This window comes from Saimiri boliviensis, chromosome 2, assembly GCF_048565385.1.
Source record: "Saimiri boliviensis isolate mSaiBol1 chromosome 2, mSaiBol1.pri, whole genome shotgun sequence".
In the NCBI taxonomy this organism is placed as follows: Eukaryota; Metazoa; Chordata; class Mammalia; order Primates; family Cebidae; genus Saimiri; species Saimiri boliviensis.
Window position 1 is genome coordinate 204,254,287 of NC_133450.1, and position 23,537 is coordinate 204,277,823.

Sequence of the window (23,537 nt, forward strand, 5' to 3'; positions counted from 1 at the left end):
CAGCCTGGGTAACAAGAGCGAAACTCCGTCTCAAAAAAAAAAAAAAAAAAAATTTGTTGCTTCATCTCCCAAATTTTGCTATATGGTTTCGCGTTTCTTTATAGGTGGGTTCAAGTTTCTTTATATGTAGGTTACACATCTAGGAACATGTAACAGAAGTCCTAGATCTAAAGGAAGTTCTAAGAGTTAAGTAATCCTAAACTCAACCTCTAATACTAAACGTTTAAAGTATTTTATATTTTTCATTTGTCCCATAAGTTTACATTCCTCCAGTCAAAACCCTCTTCCCTTCCTTACGTTAGAAGTAGAGACAGACAAGAAGGTACACCTGGAGGCAGAAAGAATTAAGGGAAAAAAAATAAAAAGAAAATAAAAAGAAAAAAAGAATTAATTTTATTTTCCTTTTTTTTTTTTTTTTTTTTTTTTTTGAGATGGAATCTTGCTCTGTCGCCAGGCTGGAGTGCAGTGGTGTAATCTCAGCTCACTGCAACCTCCACCTGCCAGGTTCAAGCCATTCTCCTGCTTCAGCCTCCCGAGTAGCTGGGATTACAGGCATGCACCACCATGCGCAGCTAATTTTTGTATTTTTAGTAGAGATGGGGTTTCACCATGTTGGCCAGGATAATCTCAATCTCTTGACCTCGTGATCCACCCGCCTCGGCGTCTCAAAGTGCTGGGATTACAGGCATGAGCCACCGTGCCTGGCCTCTTTTTGAAAGATAAATTTTTGCTGGAAATAATGTCTCCCAATGTATGGTCACCGCCCAATCTATATCAGAATTTCTTGAGGCTCCACCTATAACTACAGATTATGGAGGAGCCACCCTAGAGTCACTGAATCAGAATATCTGGGAGTGAAGGCATTTTTAACAAGCAACGTTTGTATGTGAATAAAAGATTTAAAACAACTAATATAAACATTGTCTCTATAATGTTTAAATATTTATAAAGCAATACACCTTGCTGCCCTTGTTTCGTCTTTATAATTTTCACAAGTGGTACTTTCTTCTCAAATAAAGTGACTGGTATAAAGCTGACAAATGTATTAATTTACTGAATGACTGCTGTAAACAGAAAAGGTACAAAATAACAGGAACACTTGTCCCTGTGAAGTCAATCATCCAATGAAGAAAAAAGACAAACATAAGTGAAAAAGACTTAGTTAGTGTATGGGTAGTATGCTGGCATAAAAGCAGATATAATTCGCACAAGTATTTATGAGCTTAGAAAAGCAAGGTTGGAAGTGGAAAAATCAAGTAGGCATCATTGAATGCTTTACTCAGGGAGATAAGGGATTTTAACCAGGAGTTTTGAATAATGAAGGGTAATCTGAAAGCCACTACGATGTGGTAGAACAACCTCTGGCCAAGAAATTGGAAGGAGGTCATAGTCCCAGTTCTACAACTGTGTGATGTTGAGCTAGTCTTTTACATTTTTAAATTCTGTTTTCTTAGTTGCATAATCAAGGCCAGTCTTTATTTGTTTCTTTATGCTCTCACCTCATTTGAGAAAAGATTAAAGCACAGAAGATATACAAGATTTCTTCAGGAGCACACATTTGATGACTTTACAACTCAAAACCTCACAACCACAAAACACAAAAAAGAAATATGAACAAATGCAAATTGAAACCACTATTGTTAATAGGCAATCACTCTGTGTACGCATCTCATAACTGTGAAATTACATAGAGATAAGATCCCATCAGAATTCTAAGAGGTTGTATGTGGTCTAGAATTTCTCTGGTGAGCTCTGCCAGGGGCACAGCTCTGGTAAAACCATAGAGACCCAATCAGAGACATCCATGTGTTTGATGCAACGGTATTTTGCCCAACAGTTTCTTCATAGCATCTTTGACTTCCTTGTTTCTTAAACTGTAAATTATAGGGTTCAACATAGGGGTAAGCACTCCATAAAGCAACAAGATAACTTTGTCTATTTTTTGTGAGTTTGATGAAGACGGCTTTAGGTACATAGAGAGGGTAGCCCCATAATACAAGATCACCACAGTCAAATGGGCACCACAGGTAGAAAAAGCTTTGTTTCTTCCCTCTGCTGAGCTGATTCTCAGAATAGTGGAAAGGGTGAAGATGTAAGAGATACAAATTAAGATCATTGGAATTGGCAACAAGAGAATACTGACCACCAGCATGATCATGTCCATGAGCAGTGAACTTGCACAAGCTAACTTTAGCACTGCCAGAATTTCACAGGTGAAGTGATCAATGAGATTCCCACAGAGGGGTATCTGCAGGGTGAAACTGGTTTCCAGCAGGGCAGTCAGGCAACCCATCATCTAGGAGACTGTGGCCATCTGCACACAGACACGCCTGTTCATGATGATGAAGTATCTCAGTGGGTTACAAATGGCCACATAAGGATCATATGCCATCATGGCCAGGAGCACACACTCCGTGGAGCCCATGGCAAGGGACAGATACATCTGTACAGCACATCCAGAAAAGATCATCGTTTTCTGGGATGACAGCAAGTTTACCAGCAAAGTAGGAATAGAGGCAGATGTGTAACAAATATCCATGAAAGAGAGATTTCCAAGGAGTAAGTACATGGGGGTTTTAAGGCGTGAATCTAGGATAGTGATTAAAATAAGAGTGCTGTTGCCCAAGAGCGTTGTCAGATACATTACAAGGCTGAAGATGAAGAGAACCACCTCTAACCTTGGGTACCGGGAAAATCCCTCCAAGAAGAAAATGCTCCAAATGGTGAAATTTTCTCCTCGCATTTTCTTTCTTTCGTCTGTATTTATTCCAGTACTATTCCCTTCATTTAATCTGAGGACATAAAAAAATGAATAAAGTGTGATATTCATTTAGTTAGAAAAATACTCTCAAATTTATTTTTACTATTATAAATGCAATTTTACTATAAGAAATCACAAGATAGTATATTTATTGATGTAAGGGGGAAAAGCAGGTTTGATCTATATAAGTTGATTCTTCCACAACAAAATTTAGATAACAGTGAATTTGAAAAAAGAACATATATATGTAATACTTGAATCTGAGCTCCTAAACCTATCCTTGGCACACAGTAGGTATAAATTACAATTATAAATTGTAGATACTAATTTATAATTATATTTAAGAGCTAGTTTATGTCACACAGTATAAGCCACCCTCATTTAAATACTAATACATCCACTGTACAGTTTCATTCATTGTTGAGTCCCATATTATTGTGAGTATGTGAAGAGTTCTAAAAATTATAGCCAGGTAATACTTTAAAACCCATATATCTGAAAATGCAGAAACTAAACTCCCTTGGAAGATTACCATAAGATCTTTTTGAAAACAGATTACAGAGCATATAGTTATAAATAAGAACATTGGAACTGGCAAGAGAAGAATGTTGACCGCTGTCATGATCATATCCAGTGACCCACAGAGGGGTCACTGCAGGGCAAAACTGATTTCTAGCAGGGCAGTCAGAAACTTAAAGTTTTATTTTTTTTCTTACGTTTCACATTGCTAACAAAAAACTATTACAGAAACTTACCTTGCTTCTGAACTCATATTGCCTTTTAATAAACCTTTTCTTTCTCCACTGAGTCTTTCCTATTTTCAAATATACATGTTCTTAAAAATTGCCTTCATCTTATAAATTTTTCTGCCAAATTTTATATTTAATAGATTTCTCTACTAATAAAATTATTAGATTATTATAAAAGATTACTTCAAAGAAGCTTAATTTTTATACTACTGTTAAGACTAACAAGCACAAAAGTTTTTAAATGAAAAAAAAAATCAGAAAATAGCAAATCCCAGGTAGCTGGGCTATTATTTAAAAAGTAACAGTAGCCAAGAAGAATTGATCCTCCCATCTGAATTTCCTGTCACCAACTTCAAATAAAATGTTGTTTTATGATGCACTTCATAAAGTTAACTATGTTCAAGAAATAATAAATTAATCCACATTTTAAAATGTTAAATGTTATATAAAAATCAATAGTGCAATTCATTTCTTTCAAAATTATTAACTTTTACCACCACAACTAAAAATGTCAAAGGATAGCCACTGGAATAATAGGTAAATTTAAATCATTTGTTTTTTTAGGGGAATGCCTATGGTCCCTAAACAATTTAAAGTTCAGCAGCTAAGATATAGAGAGGTTTGAAACTTCAGATCCTTCAGGGATGTTGTCCCAAAGAGCCAATTATATCGAACTTTTAAAAAGCTAGAGAGTGAACCACATCGTTCCTCCAAAAGACTTTGGAAAAACTCAGAAAACAAAGTTTTCTATTCGCTTTCTTCTTGTCAATCCATAGCTATGTCAAGATTTTTTTTCATGAACGATTTCGGTGTAAAATACTTAACAGAATACAGAGAAAAGATGTCCCTACAATACTAAGACACATTTTGTGCGTTAGTGAAATTACTTTCTAGTTTCCAGAAATTAGGGAAAGAATATTTACTTTTTAAAGACACAGAGAAATCACTGACTGTCCCAACAAGTGATCAGAAATGTTATTCAATATATACACACTGAGGGATCATAAACCAATAAAACGTTGGTAGTAATGAGCATATCCTACATCACAGTTTGTTTTGTTCTGTTTTTGAGACAGGGTCTGGCTTTGTTGCCCAGGCTGGAGTGCAATAGCATGATCTCGACTCACTGCAACCACCACCTCCCAGGTTCAAGTGATTCTCCTGCCTCAGCCTCCTGAGTAGCTGTGACTACAGGTGCGTGCTACCACACAGGGCTAATTTTTGTATTTTTGGTAGAGACAGGGTTTCGCCATGTTGGCCAGACTGGTCTCAAACTCCTGAGCTCAAGTGATCCACCTGCCTGTGGCCTCCCAAAGTGCTGGGATTACAAGTGTAAGCCACCATGCCTAGCCGCAGATATTCATTTCTAAACACCATTCTCAACTAGAAGGAAACGTGGTTCCTTGTGAAGATAACTAATACCAGAACTAGAATAGGGAAAGAACAAGATTAACTTAGAGTATCTTATTGTACCAGAAACTAAGAAATATACAAAGAGTGGTAGAGATGTAGCAAAGGGTCATAGACACCCACTTGATGAAGCTCCCATTGCTAAATTTAGGACAGATTATTCAAAGCATCAAAATGAAAAATGACTGATCATAATTCACAGAATAAAATAAAAATGTACAAGTTCATTATCATGTAATTAAATAGGAATAGAAAGCTCTTCCTCACAGTAAGATGCCAAAAATTAAATATAGAGGAATGATGTTAGAAAATAATCACAGTTAAGGGTTTTGTAGGCAATAGATTCCCATAGGTAAAATGTTGTATTAGGTTGATGCAGCATTGTAGTTGTTGAAGGTAAAAGTTAGATGAACAGGATATTTACATTGTGTCAAAATATCTTACCACAAATTACTTAATAAGTTTAAAGATAAAATAATAACTTTATGGTGGAGAGACCTGGAAGATAATCGTGTTAACATCACCAGTATTGGAACAAATAGACTCCATGTGCCTTCTGATATAAGGTACTGAGAATACACTATCGACTCTGTGGTATTCCCATCAAAATTAAATCACCTGAATCTAACCATGAGTGCAAACCAGACAAACCTAAATTTAGGGATATTACGCAACATAATCAGCCTACACTTTTCAAAAGTACAGATGAGTCTCAAAAAAGGATATACAAATGGCAAAAAAAAAAACTATCAAAAAAATGCTCAACATCACAAATTATCAGGGAAATGCAAATCAAAACCACAATGCAATACCACCTTACTCCTGTAAGAATGGCCTTAATCAAAAAATAATGGATGTTGGCATGGATGGGATGAAAGGGAAACACTTTTACACTGCTGGTGGTAATGTAAACTAGCACAATCACTATGGAAAACAGCGTGAAGTTTCCTTAAAGAACTAAAAGTAGATCTACCATTTGATCCAGCAATACCACTTTTGGGTATCTACACAGAGGAAAAGAAGTCATCATATGAAAAAAGATACTTGCATGCATATCTTTACAGCAGTACAATTCACAATTGCAAAAATACGGAACCAGCCCAAATGCCCAATGATCAATGAGTGGATAAAGCAAATACAGATATATATATATAATGGCATTTGCAGCAACCTGGATGGAATTGGAGATACTTATTCTAAATGAAATAACTTAGGAATAGAAAACCAACAGCCTATGCTGTCACTCAAAAGTGGGAGCTAAGCTATGAGGACATAAAGGCATAAGAATGACACAATGAACTCTGGGGACTTGGAGGAAAGGATGAGAGAGTGGGGGATAAAAGACAATATGCTGGGGATAGTGTAAACTGATGCGTGTACCAAAATCTCAGAAATCACCACTAAAGAACTTATCCATGTAACCAAACACTACCTGTTCCCCAAGACCTACTGAAATAAAAGAAGAAGAAAAAATAAAATAATAAACTCCTAATTAAAAAAAAAAAGTGTCACAATCAATCAGGAAACAAAAAGAGAAACCAAGAAAATGTTCCATACCTGAAAGAGATAGGACAACTAAATACATTACATGCCCCAGCATTGAAGCTTAGATCAGGAAAAACTGGGCTATAACCAACATTGTTAGGACAATCGACAACATTTGAATATGGGCTGGGGATTAGATATTAGTAGTCTATCAATATCAAATTTCCTGATCTTGATCACTGTACTATGGTTATGTAAGATAATGCTCTTGCTCTTAGGATATACAGACTGAAGCATTTAGTGTTAAAGGAGGAAAATCTCTAAAGAATGTGGGAAAGCCTTTACCTTCTCCTTAACTCTTAATACTCATAAGAGGATTCATACTGGAGAGAAATCCTACAAATGTGAAGAATGTGGCAAAGCTTTTAAGTGGTCCTCTGGTCTATCTAATCGTAAGATAATTCATACCGGAGAGAAACCCTACAAATGTGAATAATGTGGCAAAGTCCAGTCCTCAGGCCTTCTAATGCATAAAATAATTATACTGGAAAAAATTACTACAAGTATGGAAAAAAAAATTACTGGCAAACCTTTAACCAGTTCCAAGCCTTTATTGTACCTAAGATAATTCATATGAGACAAAAATCATATAAACATAAAAAAGTAACAAAGCCTTTAACCAGCCCTTAAACCTTAATGAACCTAAGAGAATGTATTTAAAAAACCTTTTTTTGAGATGGAATCTCACTTCGTCACCCAGGATGGAGTGCAGTGGCATGGTCTTGGGTCACTGCAACCTCTGCCTCCTGGGGTAAAGTGGTGCTCCTGCCTCAGCCTCCTGAGTGGCTGGGATTACAGGCATGTGCCACCATATGGGCTGATTTTTGTGTTTTTGGTAGAGATGGGTTTTCACCATGTTGGCCAGGCTGGTCGAAAACTCCTGACCTCAGGTGATCCACCTGCCTTAGCCTCCCAAAGCCTAAGAGAATTTATATTAGAGAGACCCTACAAAGGTAAAAAAATGTGACAAAACTTTAAGCACATCTAAGGCCTTAGAAAATATTAGGTAATTTATTCTAAAAATGCAATGAATGTGAAAGGAGCAAAATGTCTCCAACTTACCCTGAAATCATTGGTAAAAACACGTTTTTTAAAAGTTGTATGTGGAGAGAAGAAGCACTTATTCCCACATTCTTATTGCAAGTCATGCAGTCTCCATATTTTCTGCATCCTTATGATGGCTCATTTACTCTGATCACTGACGGCAAACGTACAGACCATCAGAAGAACTTGGTCCGACCACACGAATAGGCAAATTGTTTCCTTCTAGGAAAGAAGGAACAACACAACTATATTGAATAATATAAAATTTTTAAATAGAGCTAATTAAGTAGTAGGATTATATTTTGGGGATAATGGTTTAAAGTGGCCCATACAGCATGAACTTGGAAAAGTGAAACTCACCAAGTCCAATAGGTTTGTTTGACTGTAAAACATGGGAAACATGATTGTTAATGACTTCAAGTTTTAATAATATTAATCTTGACACTATTTTTCTAGAAGTCAGCACACACAACAAATCCCTCCCATCACCAGGCAACAAAACAACAAGAATTTTAGAAGAAAAATGACAATGAGATGACTGTCTATGTAGAAAATCTGAAAGAATCAACAAAAAACTGCTGAAATGAACAACAAGCAATTCCAGTAATGCTTCAGGATACAGGGTTAATGTACAAAAGTCAATTACTCTCCTGTACACCAGCAAAGAAGAAATGGAATTTGCAATTAAAAACACAGCATTATTTATATTAGCATCTCTCCTCCACAATGATATACTTGGTCATAAACCTAACAAAATATGTGTATAATCTATATAAGAAAAACTACAAAACTCTGACAAATGAAATCAAAGATGAACTAAATAAACAGAGATATTTCATGTTCTTGGATGCTAGAAGACAATATTGTCAAGATGTCAGCTCTTTTCAACATGAGCTATAAATTCAATACAACCCCAATCAAAATCATAGGAAGTTATTTTGTAGATATCAACAAACTGACTCAAACTTTTATGCAAAACGGTACAGCCACTTTGGAAGATAGTTTGGCAGTTTCTTTCTTACAAAGTTAAACATACTCTTACCACATGATTTAGCAATTGTGCCCATTGGTGTTTACCCAAAGGAGCTGAATATATGTCCATATGAAAATGTGCACAAGGATGTTCATAGCAGCTTTTTTCATAATTCCCAAAACTTTGAGTCAACCAAGATGTCCTTTAGTAGATGAATGGATAAATAAACAATGGTACATGCAGCCAGTAGAACATTGTTCAGCACTCAAAAGAAGTTAGCTATTAATTCCTGGAAAAAAAGACATGGGGGATGAATTTCAAGTCAAAGCTAAATGAAAAGAAAAAAATTAAAAACATGAGGGAAACGTAAATGCATATTGCTCAGTGAAAGAAGCCAATCTGAAAAGGTTACTTACTGTATGATTCCAACCACATAATATTCTAGAACAGGCAAAATATGACAACAGTAAAAAGATCAGTGGATGACAGGCATTGGGGGTAAGAAGAAGAATGAATAGGAGGAGCACAGATTTTTAGGACAGTAAAAATACTCCATATCATACTATAATAATGGGTACAAATCATTAACAATTTTCTAAAATCCATAGACTCTACACCACCAAAAGTGAACCCTATGGCAAACTATGGACTTTGGGTGATTATGGTGTGAAAATATTGGTTTATTTATTGCAACAAATGTACCACTCTGGAGAGGGATGTTGATTAACTGGGGAGGCTATGGATGTGTAGGGGCACGGGGTATATGGGAAATCTCTCAATTTTTGCTGTGAGCCTAAAATTGCCTTAAAAAAGAAAATCTTAAAAAAATAATAATTACAAGAATATGTTGAACATTAAGCTAACTTTAATAAAAATAATTTTCATATAAACAGCTATCATTTATTGAATGCTCACCATATGCCAAAGTATTATGCAAAGCATTTTACAGATTCTCTCTGTAAAATTATATGATGTAGGAATACCCCATGCACAGCACAGACCCATGCACTGCACATTCTTCTCCAGTGCTCGTGGAATATCACCAGCTGATTTTGTGCCCATGCCCATCAGTATGCCCGTTCTCCACAAAGATGACTGCACTCCTGAATTCTACTTCATATGTTAGTTTTGCCTGTTACTGCATTTTAAAAAATGGAATCAGGGCAGCGTAGTGGGTCAAGCCTATCATCACAGGACTTTGGGAGGCCAAGGCGGGAGAACTGCTTGAGTCCAAGGAGCTTGAGACCAGACCAGGCAACACAGTGAGATCCTGTCTCTACAAAAAAACAAAAAAAAAATGCATTGGTATGTGACTGAAATCTCAGCTATTCAGGACGCTGAAGTGAGAGGATTGCTTGAGCCTAGGAGGTTGAGGTTGCAGTGAGCTATGATCGCACTACTGCATTTCAGCCTGGGCAACAGAGCAAAACCCTGGCTCTAGGAAAAGAAAAAAAAAAAAAAGGAAGCACATGATATGCATTATGGTGTGTTTGGTGTCCTTCCCTCCACATATGCCTGCAAGATTCATCCATGTTGACATATGTGGTTGCAGCTTGTCCATATTTATTGTTTTTATTGACTGTTTTATAAACAACACACATTATCTGTTGTCCTATTGTTAGACATTTAAATTGTCTTCACTTTTTGGCTATGTCAACAATGTCATTATACACCAGCACGCATACGTCTTTTGGTTCACATGCGTACACGTTTCTCTTGGGTATATACTTAGGAATGGAAATGATACGTGATAGGACATGCTGACGTCAACTTTAGTAGATAGTGCTAAGTGATTTTCCAATATGTTATGAAAATTTACACTCTCAAGAGTACCAGTTTCCTACTGATGCATAACAAAACCAAAACTTAATAACTCAAACAATAGCTACTTTCCTATGTATCATGGAAGTATGAGTAGAAATTCAGACTACTTAAGGGAGGTATTAGTGAGATTATATAAGCTTGGTAAAGATTTTCGATTAGGAACTTTTTTTTCTTGTATTCGCTTTTTAAATTTTTTTATTTTTAATTTTTGTGGGTAGGTTTTGTTTATTCTAGGAGTTGGTTCAACTGTGGTCAAAGCTAACGAGCTAATCCTCAGAATTAAAAAGCCTGGTAAAACTAATGGAAGGAGAAGATTCCTTCTGTGAATAAATATTCTCCGGGAGAATTATCTAAAAGAAAGTTATTTCACTAAAGAATTTATGGTCTAGCCAGGAGTGGTGGCTCAAGACTAATCCCCGCATTTTGGGAGGCCAAGTCTGGCGGATCACTTGAGGTCAGGAGTTTGAGACCATCCTGGCCAACATGGTGAAACATCCTCTCTACTAAAATATAAAAATTAGCTAGGCATGGTGGCGCACACCTGTAATCCCAGTTACTCGGGAGGCTGAGGTAGGAGAATCACTTGAACCCAGGAGGTGGAGGTTGCAGTGAGCCAAGATCACGCTACTGCACTCCAGCCTGGGCGACAAAGCGAGACTCTGTCTAAAAAAAAAAAAAAAAAAAAAAAAAAAAAAAAAAAAAAAAAAAAAAAAAAAAAGTATGGTCTAATATTAGGAATTACATGTAAAAGGACTACCTAAAAGAACACTTACAATTTTATGTATTTCATGATGGAATTACAGGAGCACAAACAGATAGAGGGGTCATGGAAGTGATAATCTGCAGGCCACATCTGGCAGACTCCCAAATTAACTGCCTAGGGAAAATCTTATAACTTGTGGTGTACATTCTGTTCCATGAGTAAAGAATATCGAGTTCCTCCTACTGTTGAAGTACTGATGAATACGTAACCTGTTGACTGAAAAGAACACTTAATTGTTTCTGAATCATGCAGTTTTACTGCTTGTCTTGCACATAGAACATTTTAACCTGGACGTTGTCATCTGTAGCCAATGACTGCAACCTTTTTATTGTAATCACCAATGAAAAAGGACAACTTCCATTTGAGGAGTGCCCCTCCCCGCTCCTGAACTTTCCCAGAAAAGCCTTTCAAGTTGAAGCTGACTCCAGACCATGCCCAATTTTGTTAGTGTACCTTCCCAAGTTGGTCCTCACACTTATATTTGACTTCCAATAAGCCTTTATCACATTATTTCTGCCTCAATCTCCTTAACTTTGGTTGGCAGAGATTTCTCTCCACATCACCCTCCTCCCCCTGCCCCCCAAAAAAGATCCCAAGCACACACTAGAAACAAATGGTAAACAATGAAGTTTCCAGAGCCTTACTTCTAAACACAGAACTTCTAGTTTAGTACATTCTTGCATTTGAAAGTCATTTTGATTGCCAAAAAGAGTCAGATAAAAGCTTAAACTTACTTAAAAGACTTCAAGAGGAGAGAGTACTGACATTGTAAATGGGTTTAATGCCATATTAAGTAAGTTGAAATTAATTCTGTGGACAATGGAGAACTGTTTTAAGTAAGATAGAGACATAATTTGGATTATGACCAAATAAAGATGTAAAATATTTTTTAACCAAGAAGATCCGTTATGCCTATTTACAGTCAATGACCTCCCCTGGCCCTATTCCCCCAACTACAGATCTCACTTCTGTCACTATAGTTTTTCCTTATCTAGAATTTCACACAAATAGAACTATGTGTAGCATGCAGTCATTTCACTTAGCAAAATGTTTTATGTTTATGTAGTCATTTCTTTTATTGCTGAGTTGTATTCTGCTGTGTAGATTTACAACTGTTGGTATACTCACTGCTCGATAGACATTTTAATGGTTTTCAGTTTTGGCCTATAATAAATATTTACTTATGAGTCTTTATGCAAACATAGATTTCCATTTGTCTTACACTGGTGTGAAATTTATGGGTCATAGGACAAGTGTATTCTTAACTTCATATGATATGTCGAACCATTTCTCAAAGATGCTGTCCTATTTTGCTATCCCATTAGCGATATGAGAACTCCTCTTGATCCACATCTGTGCCAATGCTTTATTTTGTCACTCTGATTTTAGTCATTTCAATGTGTTATGTCATATGTTGGGTCTTTTTTTTCCCCAGGAAACATGATTTACTAACATATTTTAACAAGTAGTGTGGATAGAAAATACCATGTTTTTGTATCTACAAATTATATTCAAAAATGCCCCAACATGCTCCAAATGTTTTTTAAAAACCGTTTGAGATATAATTCACATATCATACTATTTAACCATTTAAAGTATACAATCCAATAATTTTAAGTGGATTCACAGAGTTGTACAACTACCGACACAAAATCAATTTTAGAACATCAACCTTAAAAGAAATTCACACTCATTAACAGTCATTCTCTATTTTCCCCCAACCCCTTAACCCTAGGAAACTATTAATCTACTCTGTTTCTATAGATTTGCCTATTCTGAACATTTCTCATAAATGGAGTCACGCAATGTGTGGTCTTTTAAGCTGACTCCTTTCCCTTATCATATGTTTTCAAGATTCATCCAAGTAATAGCAAGAATCATTATTTCATTCCTTTTCTTGCCAAATAACATCTCATTGTGTATGGATATCCATACACAATGAGATATTTGGCAAGGAATGAAATAATCATACATGCCAAATATCTCATTGTATAGATATGCCACATTTAATTTTTATCTAGTCATCCACTGAGCATTTGGGTTGTTCCCAGTTTTTGGTTTTTATAAATAATGTTCCTATGAACATTTATAATTTTTTTGTGGGACAGATGTTTTCATTTCTCTTGAGTATATGTTACACTTTGTTTAAACATTTGAGAAACTGCAAAACTATCACCCAAAGCAGCTGTATCATTTTACATTCCCACCAGCAATGACTGAAGGCTCCAATTTCTCCACTTCCTTATCAATACTTATGTGCCTTTTTTTTAAATAGCCATTCTAGACAGTTTGTAGCGGCATCTCATTGTGGTTACCCTAATAGTGATTGATTTGTATGTATATATTGACCACCTGTATCTCTTCTTCAGATAAATGTCAATCCAGATCCTTTGCCCATTATAGAAATTAGGTTATCTTTTTGAGTTGTAAAAGTTTTTTTCTTTTTTTTTTTTTTGAGACGGAGTTTCGCTCTTGTTACCCAGGCTGGAGTGCAATGGCGCGATCTCGGCTCACCGCAACCTCCGCCTCCTGGGTTCAGGCAATTCTCCTGCCTCAGCCTCCTGAGTAGCTGGGATTACGGGCACGCGCCACGATGCCCAGGTAATTTTTTGTATTTTTAGTAGAGACAGGGTTTCACCATGTTGACCAGGATGATCTCGATCTCTTGACCTCGTGATCCACCCGCCTCGGCCTCCCAAAGTGCTGGGATTACAGGCTTGAGCCACCGCGCCCGGCCTGTAAAAGTTTTTTTCTATACATTCTGAATACAAGTTCCTTATCAGATATAAAATTTGCAAATATTTTATCCGAATCTGTAGGCTTTTTCTTGTGTCCTGTAAAAACACAAAACGATGTTAATTTTGATGGAGTTCAATTTATATATTTTTTTCTTTTGTCACTTGAGCTTCTGGTATCATGTCTAAGAAGTCTTTGCCTTACCCAAGGTTATGAAGATTTACTTCTAAGAATTTTACAGTTTTTGCTCTTACATTTAAGTCTGATCCATTTTGAGTTCATTTTGTGTGCAATGTGAGGAACAAGTCCAAATTCATTCATTTGCATGTAGATGTCCAGTTGTACCAGCACAATTTGTTGAAGTATTCTTTCCTCATTGAGTGAATTTGACACTCAAGTTGAAAGTCAATTTGCCATAAATGTAAAGGTTTATTTCTGGACTCTTAATTCTGTTCCTTTGAACTGTATGTACAATCTTATGCCAGTACCACATAGACTTGATTACTATAGATTTTTAGTAAGTTTTGAAGTCAGGAAGGAGGAATAATCCACTTTTTTTTTTTTTTTTTTTTTTTTTTGAGACGGAGTTTCGCTCTTGTTACCCAGGCTGGAGTGCAATGGCACGATCTCGGCTCACCGCAACCTCCGCCTCCTGGGTTCAGGCAATTCTCCTGCCTCAGCCTCCTGAGTAGCTGGGATTATAGGCACGCGCCACCATGCCCAGCTAATTTTTTGTATTTTTAGTAGAGACGGGGTTTCACCATGTTGACCAGGTTGGTCTCGATCTCTCGACCTTGTGATCCACCCGCCTCGGCCTCCCAAAGTGCTGGGATTACAGGCTTGAGCCACCGCGCCCGGCGGAATAATCCACTTTTATTCTTTTTCAAAATATTTTAACTATTGTGGGTCCTCTGCACTCCACATCAATTTTAGAATTAGTTTGTCTATTGAATCTGTAAACCAAGTTGGTCAGTATTGTTATCTTAACAGTATTAAGTATTCTAATCACAAGCATGGATGTCTTTCCATTTACTTAGCTCTTCCTAATTTCTTTCAATAATATTTTATAATTTCCCAGAGTGTAATTTTTGCATGTTTCATTAAATTCATTTTAAAAATTCATTTTGAACAAATAATTTTCTATTAAAAAATGAAAGTTTTCTTAATTTCATTTACAGAAATTGGTACAGCATAGAAAAGTGATTTTTGTAATTAACTTAGAAAAATCAATCATTAATTGATCCTCAACCTTGCTGAACTCACTTATAGTTCCTATAGGTTTTTAGTGAATTCCTTAGGATTTTCTATATATAACATTATCTGAAAATATCATTAATTTACTTCTTTCCAATCTTGATGTCTTCTGTTTACTTGACTGATCTCCCTAGATAGAACTTCCAGTATAATGTGTAATAGAAGTATCAAGAGTAAACATCCTTATCTCATTCCTGATCTTAGAGGGAAAACATTCAGTCTTTTTCTATTACGTATCATCTAACCCTATTACGTAGTATCATGTAGTATTATGGTGTAAGCTGTGTGTTTTTTGTAGATCCACCTTATTAGTTGATGAAGTTTTATTTTATTCCAAATTTTTGAGTGGGGTATGTGTGGGGGTTTGGGGGGATGCGTATAAAATGAAGGGGTATTGGATTTTATCAAATGCTTTTTCTGCATCTGAGACTATAATGTGGTTTCTTTTTTCCTTTATTGGTATGAGGCATTATATAATTTGATTTTCATATTCAACCAAACTTGTATTCCTGAAATTAATGCCACATGGTCATGATGTATAGTCCTTTATCTATATTGCTTGACTCAGTTTCCAGTATTTTGCTCACAAGTTTTACATCTATAAGGGAATCTTTCTGTAGCTTAATTTTTCATCTATGTCTTTGTCCAGTTTTGGTACTAGGGTAACACTGGTCTTCTATTTTCTTCTATTTTTTCAGAAGAGTGTGTAAATAATCGATATTCTTTTGATACAGGCATAACTATTATGTACCTATAATTTAAAATTTAAAAGTTTTAAATTTTAAAAAGAACTGGCATTCTTTAAAACGTTTTGTAGAATTCACTTCTTTGTGGTTAGCTTTTTGAGTACTAGCTCAACTTCTTTACTTGCTGTAGGTCTATCCATATTTTCTATTTCTTCTAAGTCAGATTTAATTTTTTGATTTGTATCTTCCTAAGAATGTGTCAGTTTCATCTAAGTTGCATCTAATTTGTTGTCATATAGTTGCTCATAGTATTCCTTTATATTCTGGTTTATTTTTTAAGATTAGCAAGTAGCAACATCTCCTTCATTCCTGTTTTAGTAATTCAGTGAGTTTTGTTTGTTTTTTGGTCAGTCTACCTACAGATTTGCTGATCAACAATTTGGTTGACATTTTCAAAGAACCAACTTGCAGTTTCATTTTTTTTTTTTTCCTATTCTCAATTTTGTCATTTCTGCTCCGATTTATTTCTTCCCTTCGGGTTTAATTTGCTCTTTCCTCCCCACCTCCCACCCCCACCCCCGATGCTTCAAGAGAAAGGTTTGGGATAGGTCTGATTTGTTTTTTGTTTTGTTTTGAGCCAGGATCTCACTCTGTCGCCAAGACTAGAGTGCAGTGATGCAATTATGCAGCCTCGAACCCCTGGGCTCGAGCAATCCTCCTACCTCTGCCTCCCAGGTAGCTGGGCCTACAAGTGCATGCCACCGTGCCTGGCTAATTTTTAAAATTTTTCATAGAGACGTGGTCTGGCTATATTGAACAGACTGCTCTTGAGCTGCTGGCTTTCAACAATCCTCCCACCTCGGCCTCCTAAACTTCCGGGATTACAGGCATGAGCCACTACACCTGGTCTTAATTATTATTATTTATACTCTAGTAAGATTGCCTATTTTTTTTTAATGTGCTTTCACTTACAAATTCCCCTCTAAGCACTGCTTTTGCTGCATTTCGTAGGTTTTGGAGTTTTGTGTCATTTTCATTCATCTCAAAAGTATTTTCTAATTTCTTTGGTGACTTCTTCTTGTTCCATTAGTTATTTAGAAGCATGTAACTTAATTTCCACGTTTACAAAATTCCCAGTTTCACTGACTGACTAATTTCTATTTTCAATTCATTGTGATTATATAGAGTACCTTTTCTACAATTTCAGTCCTCTCACATTTTAATAGGAATTGCACTGAATCTGTAGATCAGCTTGGGACTTGTGGCTTGCTTTATGGCTTCTGGACTTGGGCAGGCCCCAAGAGAGGTGATAAGTATATGTCAACGTAAGTTCAACCACTGTGGTACAAGATGTTGATAGTGGGCAATGTTGTGGATGTGTGAGGAAAGGGAGTATATGGAAATAAACCTCCCTTTTTGAAAGAAATATTCTAAAGGTGCTTTTCATACTTTTCTTATTCTCTTACATTTTCGATTTCTGGAGAATAGTTCTGAACAATGTAAACCTTCATTTCGAAACTCTATTTCTAAAATTCCGGAAATGGCCAGAATAATTCAATGTCAAATTAGAAAGATCATATCAGCATAGAAAAGGATAAGCTAGAATCCAATACCTAGGAATCCAAAAGACAGCAAACAGAAGTTTCAAGTGCAAATAAATATACCATATTCCACACTCCTTATCTGAAGAATTTTTAAAAACCTGAACTCTCTAATTTTTTTACCAGAGGCAAAATTACCTACCCATATTCTCCTCTTCACTTAAAACTCATGTGTAGTCCAGGTGCAGTGGCTCATGCCTGTAATCCAACTTTGGGAGGCCAAGGCAGGTAGATCACTTGAGCTCAGGGGTTCAAGACCAGCCTGGACAACAAACATAATGAAACTACATCTCTACAAAAAAATACAAGAATTAGCTGAGCACAGTAGTATGTCCCTGTAGTCCCAGCTACTTGGGAGACTGAAGCAGTAGAATCAATTTGAGCCCAGGAGTTTAAGACTGCAGTGAGCCAGGATCATGCCACTTTACTCCAACCTGGGCAACAGAGAGAGACCCTGTCTGAAGAAAAAAAAAAAAAAAAAAAAAAAAACGGGGCCAGGCATAGTGGCTCACACCTGTAATCCCAGCACTTTGGGAGGCCGAGGCAGGTGGATCACGAGGTTGGGAGATGGAGACCATCCTGGCCAACATGGTGAAACTCTATCTCTACTAAAAATACAAAAAAAAAAAAAAAAAAAAAAAAATTGCTGGGCGTGGTGGCACTTGCCTGTAATCCCAGCTTCTTGGAAGGCTGAGGCAGGAGAATCACTTGAACCAAAAAGTTGTGAGTTGTAGTGAGCCGAGATTGTACCACTGCACTCCAGCCTGGTGACAGAGCGAGACTCCAACTCAAAAAAGAAAAAGTGGCTCATCCCAACATTTATGGAGGCAGAGGCTGGTGGATCACCTCAGGGTAAGTGTTTGAGACCAGCCTGGCCAACATGGTGAAACCCCATCTCTACTAAAAATACAAAAAATTAGCCAGATATAGCAGTGGGTGCCTGTATTCCCAGATACTCAGGAGGCTGAGGCAGGAGAATTGCTTGAACCCAGGAAGTGGATGTTGCAATGAGCCAAGATGGCACCACTGCACTCCAGCCTGGGCAACAGAGCCAGACTCTGCCTCAAAACAAACAAACAAACAAACATTTTTTTTTAGATTGATCTAAAACATAATTCAAATAGGCATTACTTTTTAGAGAAATTTCCAGTTCAAAGCAAGATTGAGAGGAAGGTACAGAGTTCCCATATACCCCCTACCCTCCCACATACACAAACTTGTCCACTATCAACATTTTGTACCACAGGGTTACATTGGTTGCAATTGATGCGCTTACACTGACATACAGTTATCACCTTAAGTTCATAGTTTGCTTCAGGCTAACTCCTGGTGGTGTACATTCTATAGGTTTGGGCAAATGTACGATGATATATTCACGACCATAGTATTATACAGAATGTTTTCATTGCCTTAGAAATCCCCTGTGCTCTATTCACTCTTCCCTTCCCCAATTCCTGGCAATTACTGATCTTTTTACTGTCTCCACAGCTTTGCCTTTTTCAGAATGTCACATAGTGAGAATCACACAATATGTAACCTCTTCAGATTGACTTTTTTCATTGCATAATACAAATTTATGTTTCCTCCATGTTTCTCATAGCTTGATAGCTCTTTTTAGCACTGAGTATTCCATTTTCTGGATATATCAGTTTATCCATTCACCTATTGAAGGACATCTTGGTTACTTCCAATTTGGGGGTATTTTGGATAAAGCTGCTATAAATATCCATGTTCAGATTTTGCATGGACACAAGTTTTCAATTCACCTGCGTAAATATCAATGAGTACAATCAAATGACAAGGGTATGTTTAGCTTTGTATAGCTTTTTTAAAAGAACATTCTCAAATTCTACGTCCAGTACAACAGAGTAACTTCCCAGAAGACTGCCTTGTATACAGAAATTATAAACACTGCATTAAAAAACAAAGCAATTTTCTTAAGGCTCTAGTCAGGGTCAGATAGATTTTGGCAGAGAGCCAAACCATGGAAGGGCTGGGTTTCAGCGCTTTGTGGCTTTGTCCTTAAGGTAAAGCAGTCAGAGCATGGCGCACAACAGCTACAGCTCCCACTGAAAATCACTTTCTCTCCAGGCTAAGGGAGGCAGAGCCCACTACAAAATAAGAGGGAAATCCTGGAAATAAAACAGCAGAGAAGGAGAACCCAAGTTTTCTATGTGTAACTCTGCCCAAGTCTGTGACTAACCTCTGAACTACCCATGTTCACGGCAGAGTATAAACAGCTCAGCCCCCCGCAAAAAAAAAAAAGGCTGAACTGAGATCTGAGCCACCCACCAAAGGGGAGATAGTTGGCAGTTTGAGTCTAACCATGTTCATCACCTGCTAAAATTGAAAAGCAGCTCCTCAGAGGAACAGTCCAGAGTCCCCACAACATAACATGCACAATATCCAGGAATGTTGGGATACAATCCCAAAATATCAGATTTATGAAGAACCAGGAAATTGTGTTGAGGACCTGGGGGAGGCAATCAAAAAAGACCAAAGCCAAGATGATCCAGATGTGTAGTATCAGGTAAGAACTCAGAAGCAATTATAATTATGCTCCATTAAGTTTTTTTAAATTCATGTTAATGAATGAAAAGATTAGAAATAGAAAATGTTTTAAATGAACCAAATGGAAACTTTAGAATGAAAAATTAAAATATCTGAAATAAAAACTCACTAGATGGGCTTTATTATCAGAATGAACATGGTAGAGTCAGTAAAGTTAAAGAGAATTTTAAGAAAATGACTTGGACCTGTACAATATCGAAAGATCTAACACAGGTTTAACTAGAGTTCTAAAGAGAGGAGAGAAGATGGCACAGGGAAAAAAAACACTTGAGTAAATGACCAAAAAAAAAAAAAAAATCTCAAATTCAGTAAAATGCATACATTTAGAAATTCAAAAATTGAAGCAAAACTTGAAAATAAATATGAAGAAAAGCACACCTAGGTACATCAATGTGCTCAAATCCAAAAATAGGAAAAATCATGAAAGGAGACAGAAATAAAACTACTCACCACATCCAGAGAACAATAATTTGAATGGCCACAGAAATCATACTGGAAACCCTGAAGGCCAAGAAACAGTGGGGCATCTTCACAGTGCTAAAATAAAACAAATACTCCAAATACTGATGTTCAGAAAAGATCTTGTATTTGAAGGCTGTTCTGGAATCAAAAGTAGCATAACAGAATTATATCTCTAACCATTAATACCCAAAATTGGTTTTAAAGTACTTTCTCACTGTCCTTTATCTTTTTCATAAAAGCTTTTTCAATTCTATTTGAATGTAAAATAAAGGTAACATTTTTAAAGGTAAACACTTAAAACTTTCAGAAAGCATCATTGTTTGAAAGGCTGGCTGTTTCCAACTTAATTTTAACATTATATTTCTCTTTAAAAAAACAAGTTACTCTAGCTCCATGGCTCCCATCTGTAACCCCAGCACTTTGGGAGACTAAGGCATGCGGATCACATGGAACCAGGAGTTTGAGACCAGCCTGGCAAACATGATGAAACCCCATCTCTACTAAAATGCAAAAATAAGCTGGGTGTGTTGGCAGGACCCTGTAATCCAAGCTACTCAGGAGGCTGAGGCAGGAGAATCGCCTGAACCTGGGAGGCAGAGGTTGCAGTGAGCTGAGATTGCGCCACTGCATTCCAGTCTGGGCGACAGCAGAGCAACACTCTGTCTCAAAAAGGAAAAAAATTGTTACTCTAGTAAGCTACTTTGGAATCTGCCTGAAAGGAAAAAGAAAAGCATGCCAGGAGGGAACAGCGCAGGCTTGCTGGCTGCTCCAGAGAATAAGCAAGGTAACTCACTTTCAGAGCCATCTTCCACAGTCTAAAATTTGCTTGGCAGTTTACAGTATAGGATGTGCTTGTACCTCTGACATTTTATGTCTGTAGCCACGTATCTTAATCTTGGTCAAAAGGAGTACTGCCTCTGGTTCTCTGTATGTTCGAAAGGGATTGCTTTTATGAGCAAATAAAATGTTTCCTTGATACCTTTTCTCCAAGCATCTGACAGCAGTTGTTCAGGGTGTCTTCCTTTTGTTTCTGCTTTGCCTTGGAACTCTCATTTAAGCCAGCAATTTCTACCTACTAGAGTTAGCTCAGAGTATGGCAGGCAGTAGGGTTTGTTTGTTTGTTTGTTTGTTTGTTTGTTTGAAGTATAACTAGTCAATGCCTTCGCAGTTGAACTGTTTTTCTGGAGAATTAATAAAAATTAATGCACTACTTCAAAAGAAGAAATCATGCAGCTTTTATTTGTCATTTAATATCTTCTTGGGCACGATGGGATTTTTTCCTTTCAAATAAGACTGTATCACACACTTAGCTTGCTGGGGCATATTGCAGAAGATTCTGTGAAAGTCGCATATAAAATACAAAATTCTGTTACATATATATCCATTTAACAACAGTTTGTATATTACAATGAGGCCAATGTCAAAATAACTCCCTGGACTTAACCAGCAGCATGAATATATCGTGGCAGCAGCAGGTAGAAATGCCCCCATGAAGGGTAGTGTGCACACAGTGCAGTTGCTACCAGAGCACAGTCCAATGAGGTCCTATCTTTTTTCCTTTCTTTGTCTTGTTAGTAAGTACACAGTAAAAGATGGAAGGGGGAAGCAATGGAGATGCAGTGGCAGTTCTGCTGTGTGGGTAGACTGTATTACAGGCAGACACACAGAATTAGGAATTCAACACAGTCATTGAGGAAACAGCTGTTCTTTATCACCAAAATGACAATTATATGCTATTTTCATGATTCTGATTTCCAACTTGCCACACTTTGAGTATCTCCTTTCACATATTAGTATATTTGAGACGATACATCTGGTGCACCAATTCCAGGAATAAGGAATTCAGTAGTAGAACCTACCAATCAGTTGCTTTTATGACAGGCAGCACTGGCTATTTCTAGGGAGAAAGAATCAAAATCTGTTTTAGGGAGCTCTGGAAAACAAAGGCCGATGATATAAACATGAATGAGTCCTTTTGCTATTTGTTCACCAGTGTTAATATTCCACAATTACAAGCTCTGTTATTAACTCTTTTAAATAAATATACACACACATGCACACCAAACACAGGGGCATTGGGAGACAATGATTTAGCATTACTAGCTGTATGAATGATTACTGGTCAAGATGAAGGCATTAAGTGTACAAAGTAGAAATGTGCTTAGAAAGCTAAACCAATGTACAGGAATTCAATAGACTAAGCACAAAGGTTCAAGTGTCTCAGCACCACTCAGCACCATGGGAAATTCCCAATATTAAAAAACAAAAAGGGGGGCCAGGCGCGGTGGCTCACGCCTGTAATCCCAGCACTTTGGGAGGCCGAGGCAGGTGGATCACGAGGTCAGGAGATCAAGACCATCCTGGTCAACATGGTGAAATCCCATCTCTACTAAAAATACAAAAAAATTAGCTGGGTATGGTGGTGCGTGCCTGTAATCCCGGCTAATCAGGAGGCTGAGGCAGAATTACTTGAACCCAGGAGGCGGAGGTTGCGGTGAGCCAAGATCACGTCATTGCACTCCAGCCTGGGTAACAAGAGCGAAACTCCGTCTCAAAAAAAAAAAAAAAAAAAAAAAAGGTTAAAAAACACAGCATTTGACAAAGTGTTAACATTTGATATAGACTGACAGTATAATTCTTGCCCTTATAGTCCTACTTTTTGAAAATACCCAACCTGCATTGTATTCTTGCCAAAGACGAATATCCTGGGTACCACAAATGAAAGTCAGAGAGTACTTGGTGGAGGGGAAAATACTGATATGAAAACTATCACATCCTATAAGAGGCCATAAGCTTTCTAAAAAACATCCGAAGCTGATTTTTCCCCAAGCAAAAGCCATTCTCAAATGAAAATCCATGGAAGACTCCTTACAATTCATGATGCTACTAAAACTTACATTTCAGTATCAGCAAAGAGGATGTTTTTGTAATAAACACTTAAATTTTTATTTGTAAACTCCCTTTTCAATCAGAAACAATCTCCAAATGCAGCATATTCAGCCAAGCCTAAGTGCTATCTATGGCCATGTTTTTTAAACTGTAAGTAGCAACCCAGTTGTGAGTCAAGCAATGAATTTAGAGGGTCTGAAGAGCATTAAATCAGGGGGCCGGGGGCAGGAATTAAAAGGTACCACAAAGTTAAGTATGTATTATTTCAT

At 37.0% G+C, this 23,537-nt stretch overlaps 1 protein-coding gene across 1 annotated transcript; it reads right to left on the reverse strand.

Moving 5' to 3' along the window:
- Positions 1-391: 391 nt before the first annotated feature.
- Positions 392-23,503, reverse strand: OR2K2 (olfactory receptor family 2 subfamily K member 2). The gene is given in 3 exon segments (XM_074395168.1): positions 392-2,792; positions 7,528-8,771; positions 19,684-23,503. Coding segments are annotated over 2 exon segments (1,086 nt in total). The 5' UTR covers positions 7,614-8,771; positions 19,684-23,503; the 3' UTR covers positions 392-1,792.
- Between the last annotated feature and the right edge of the window lie 34 nt (positions 23,504-23,537).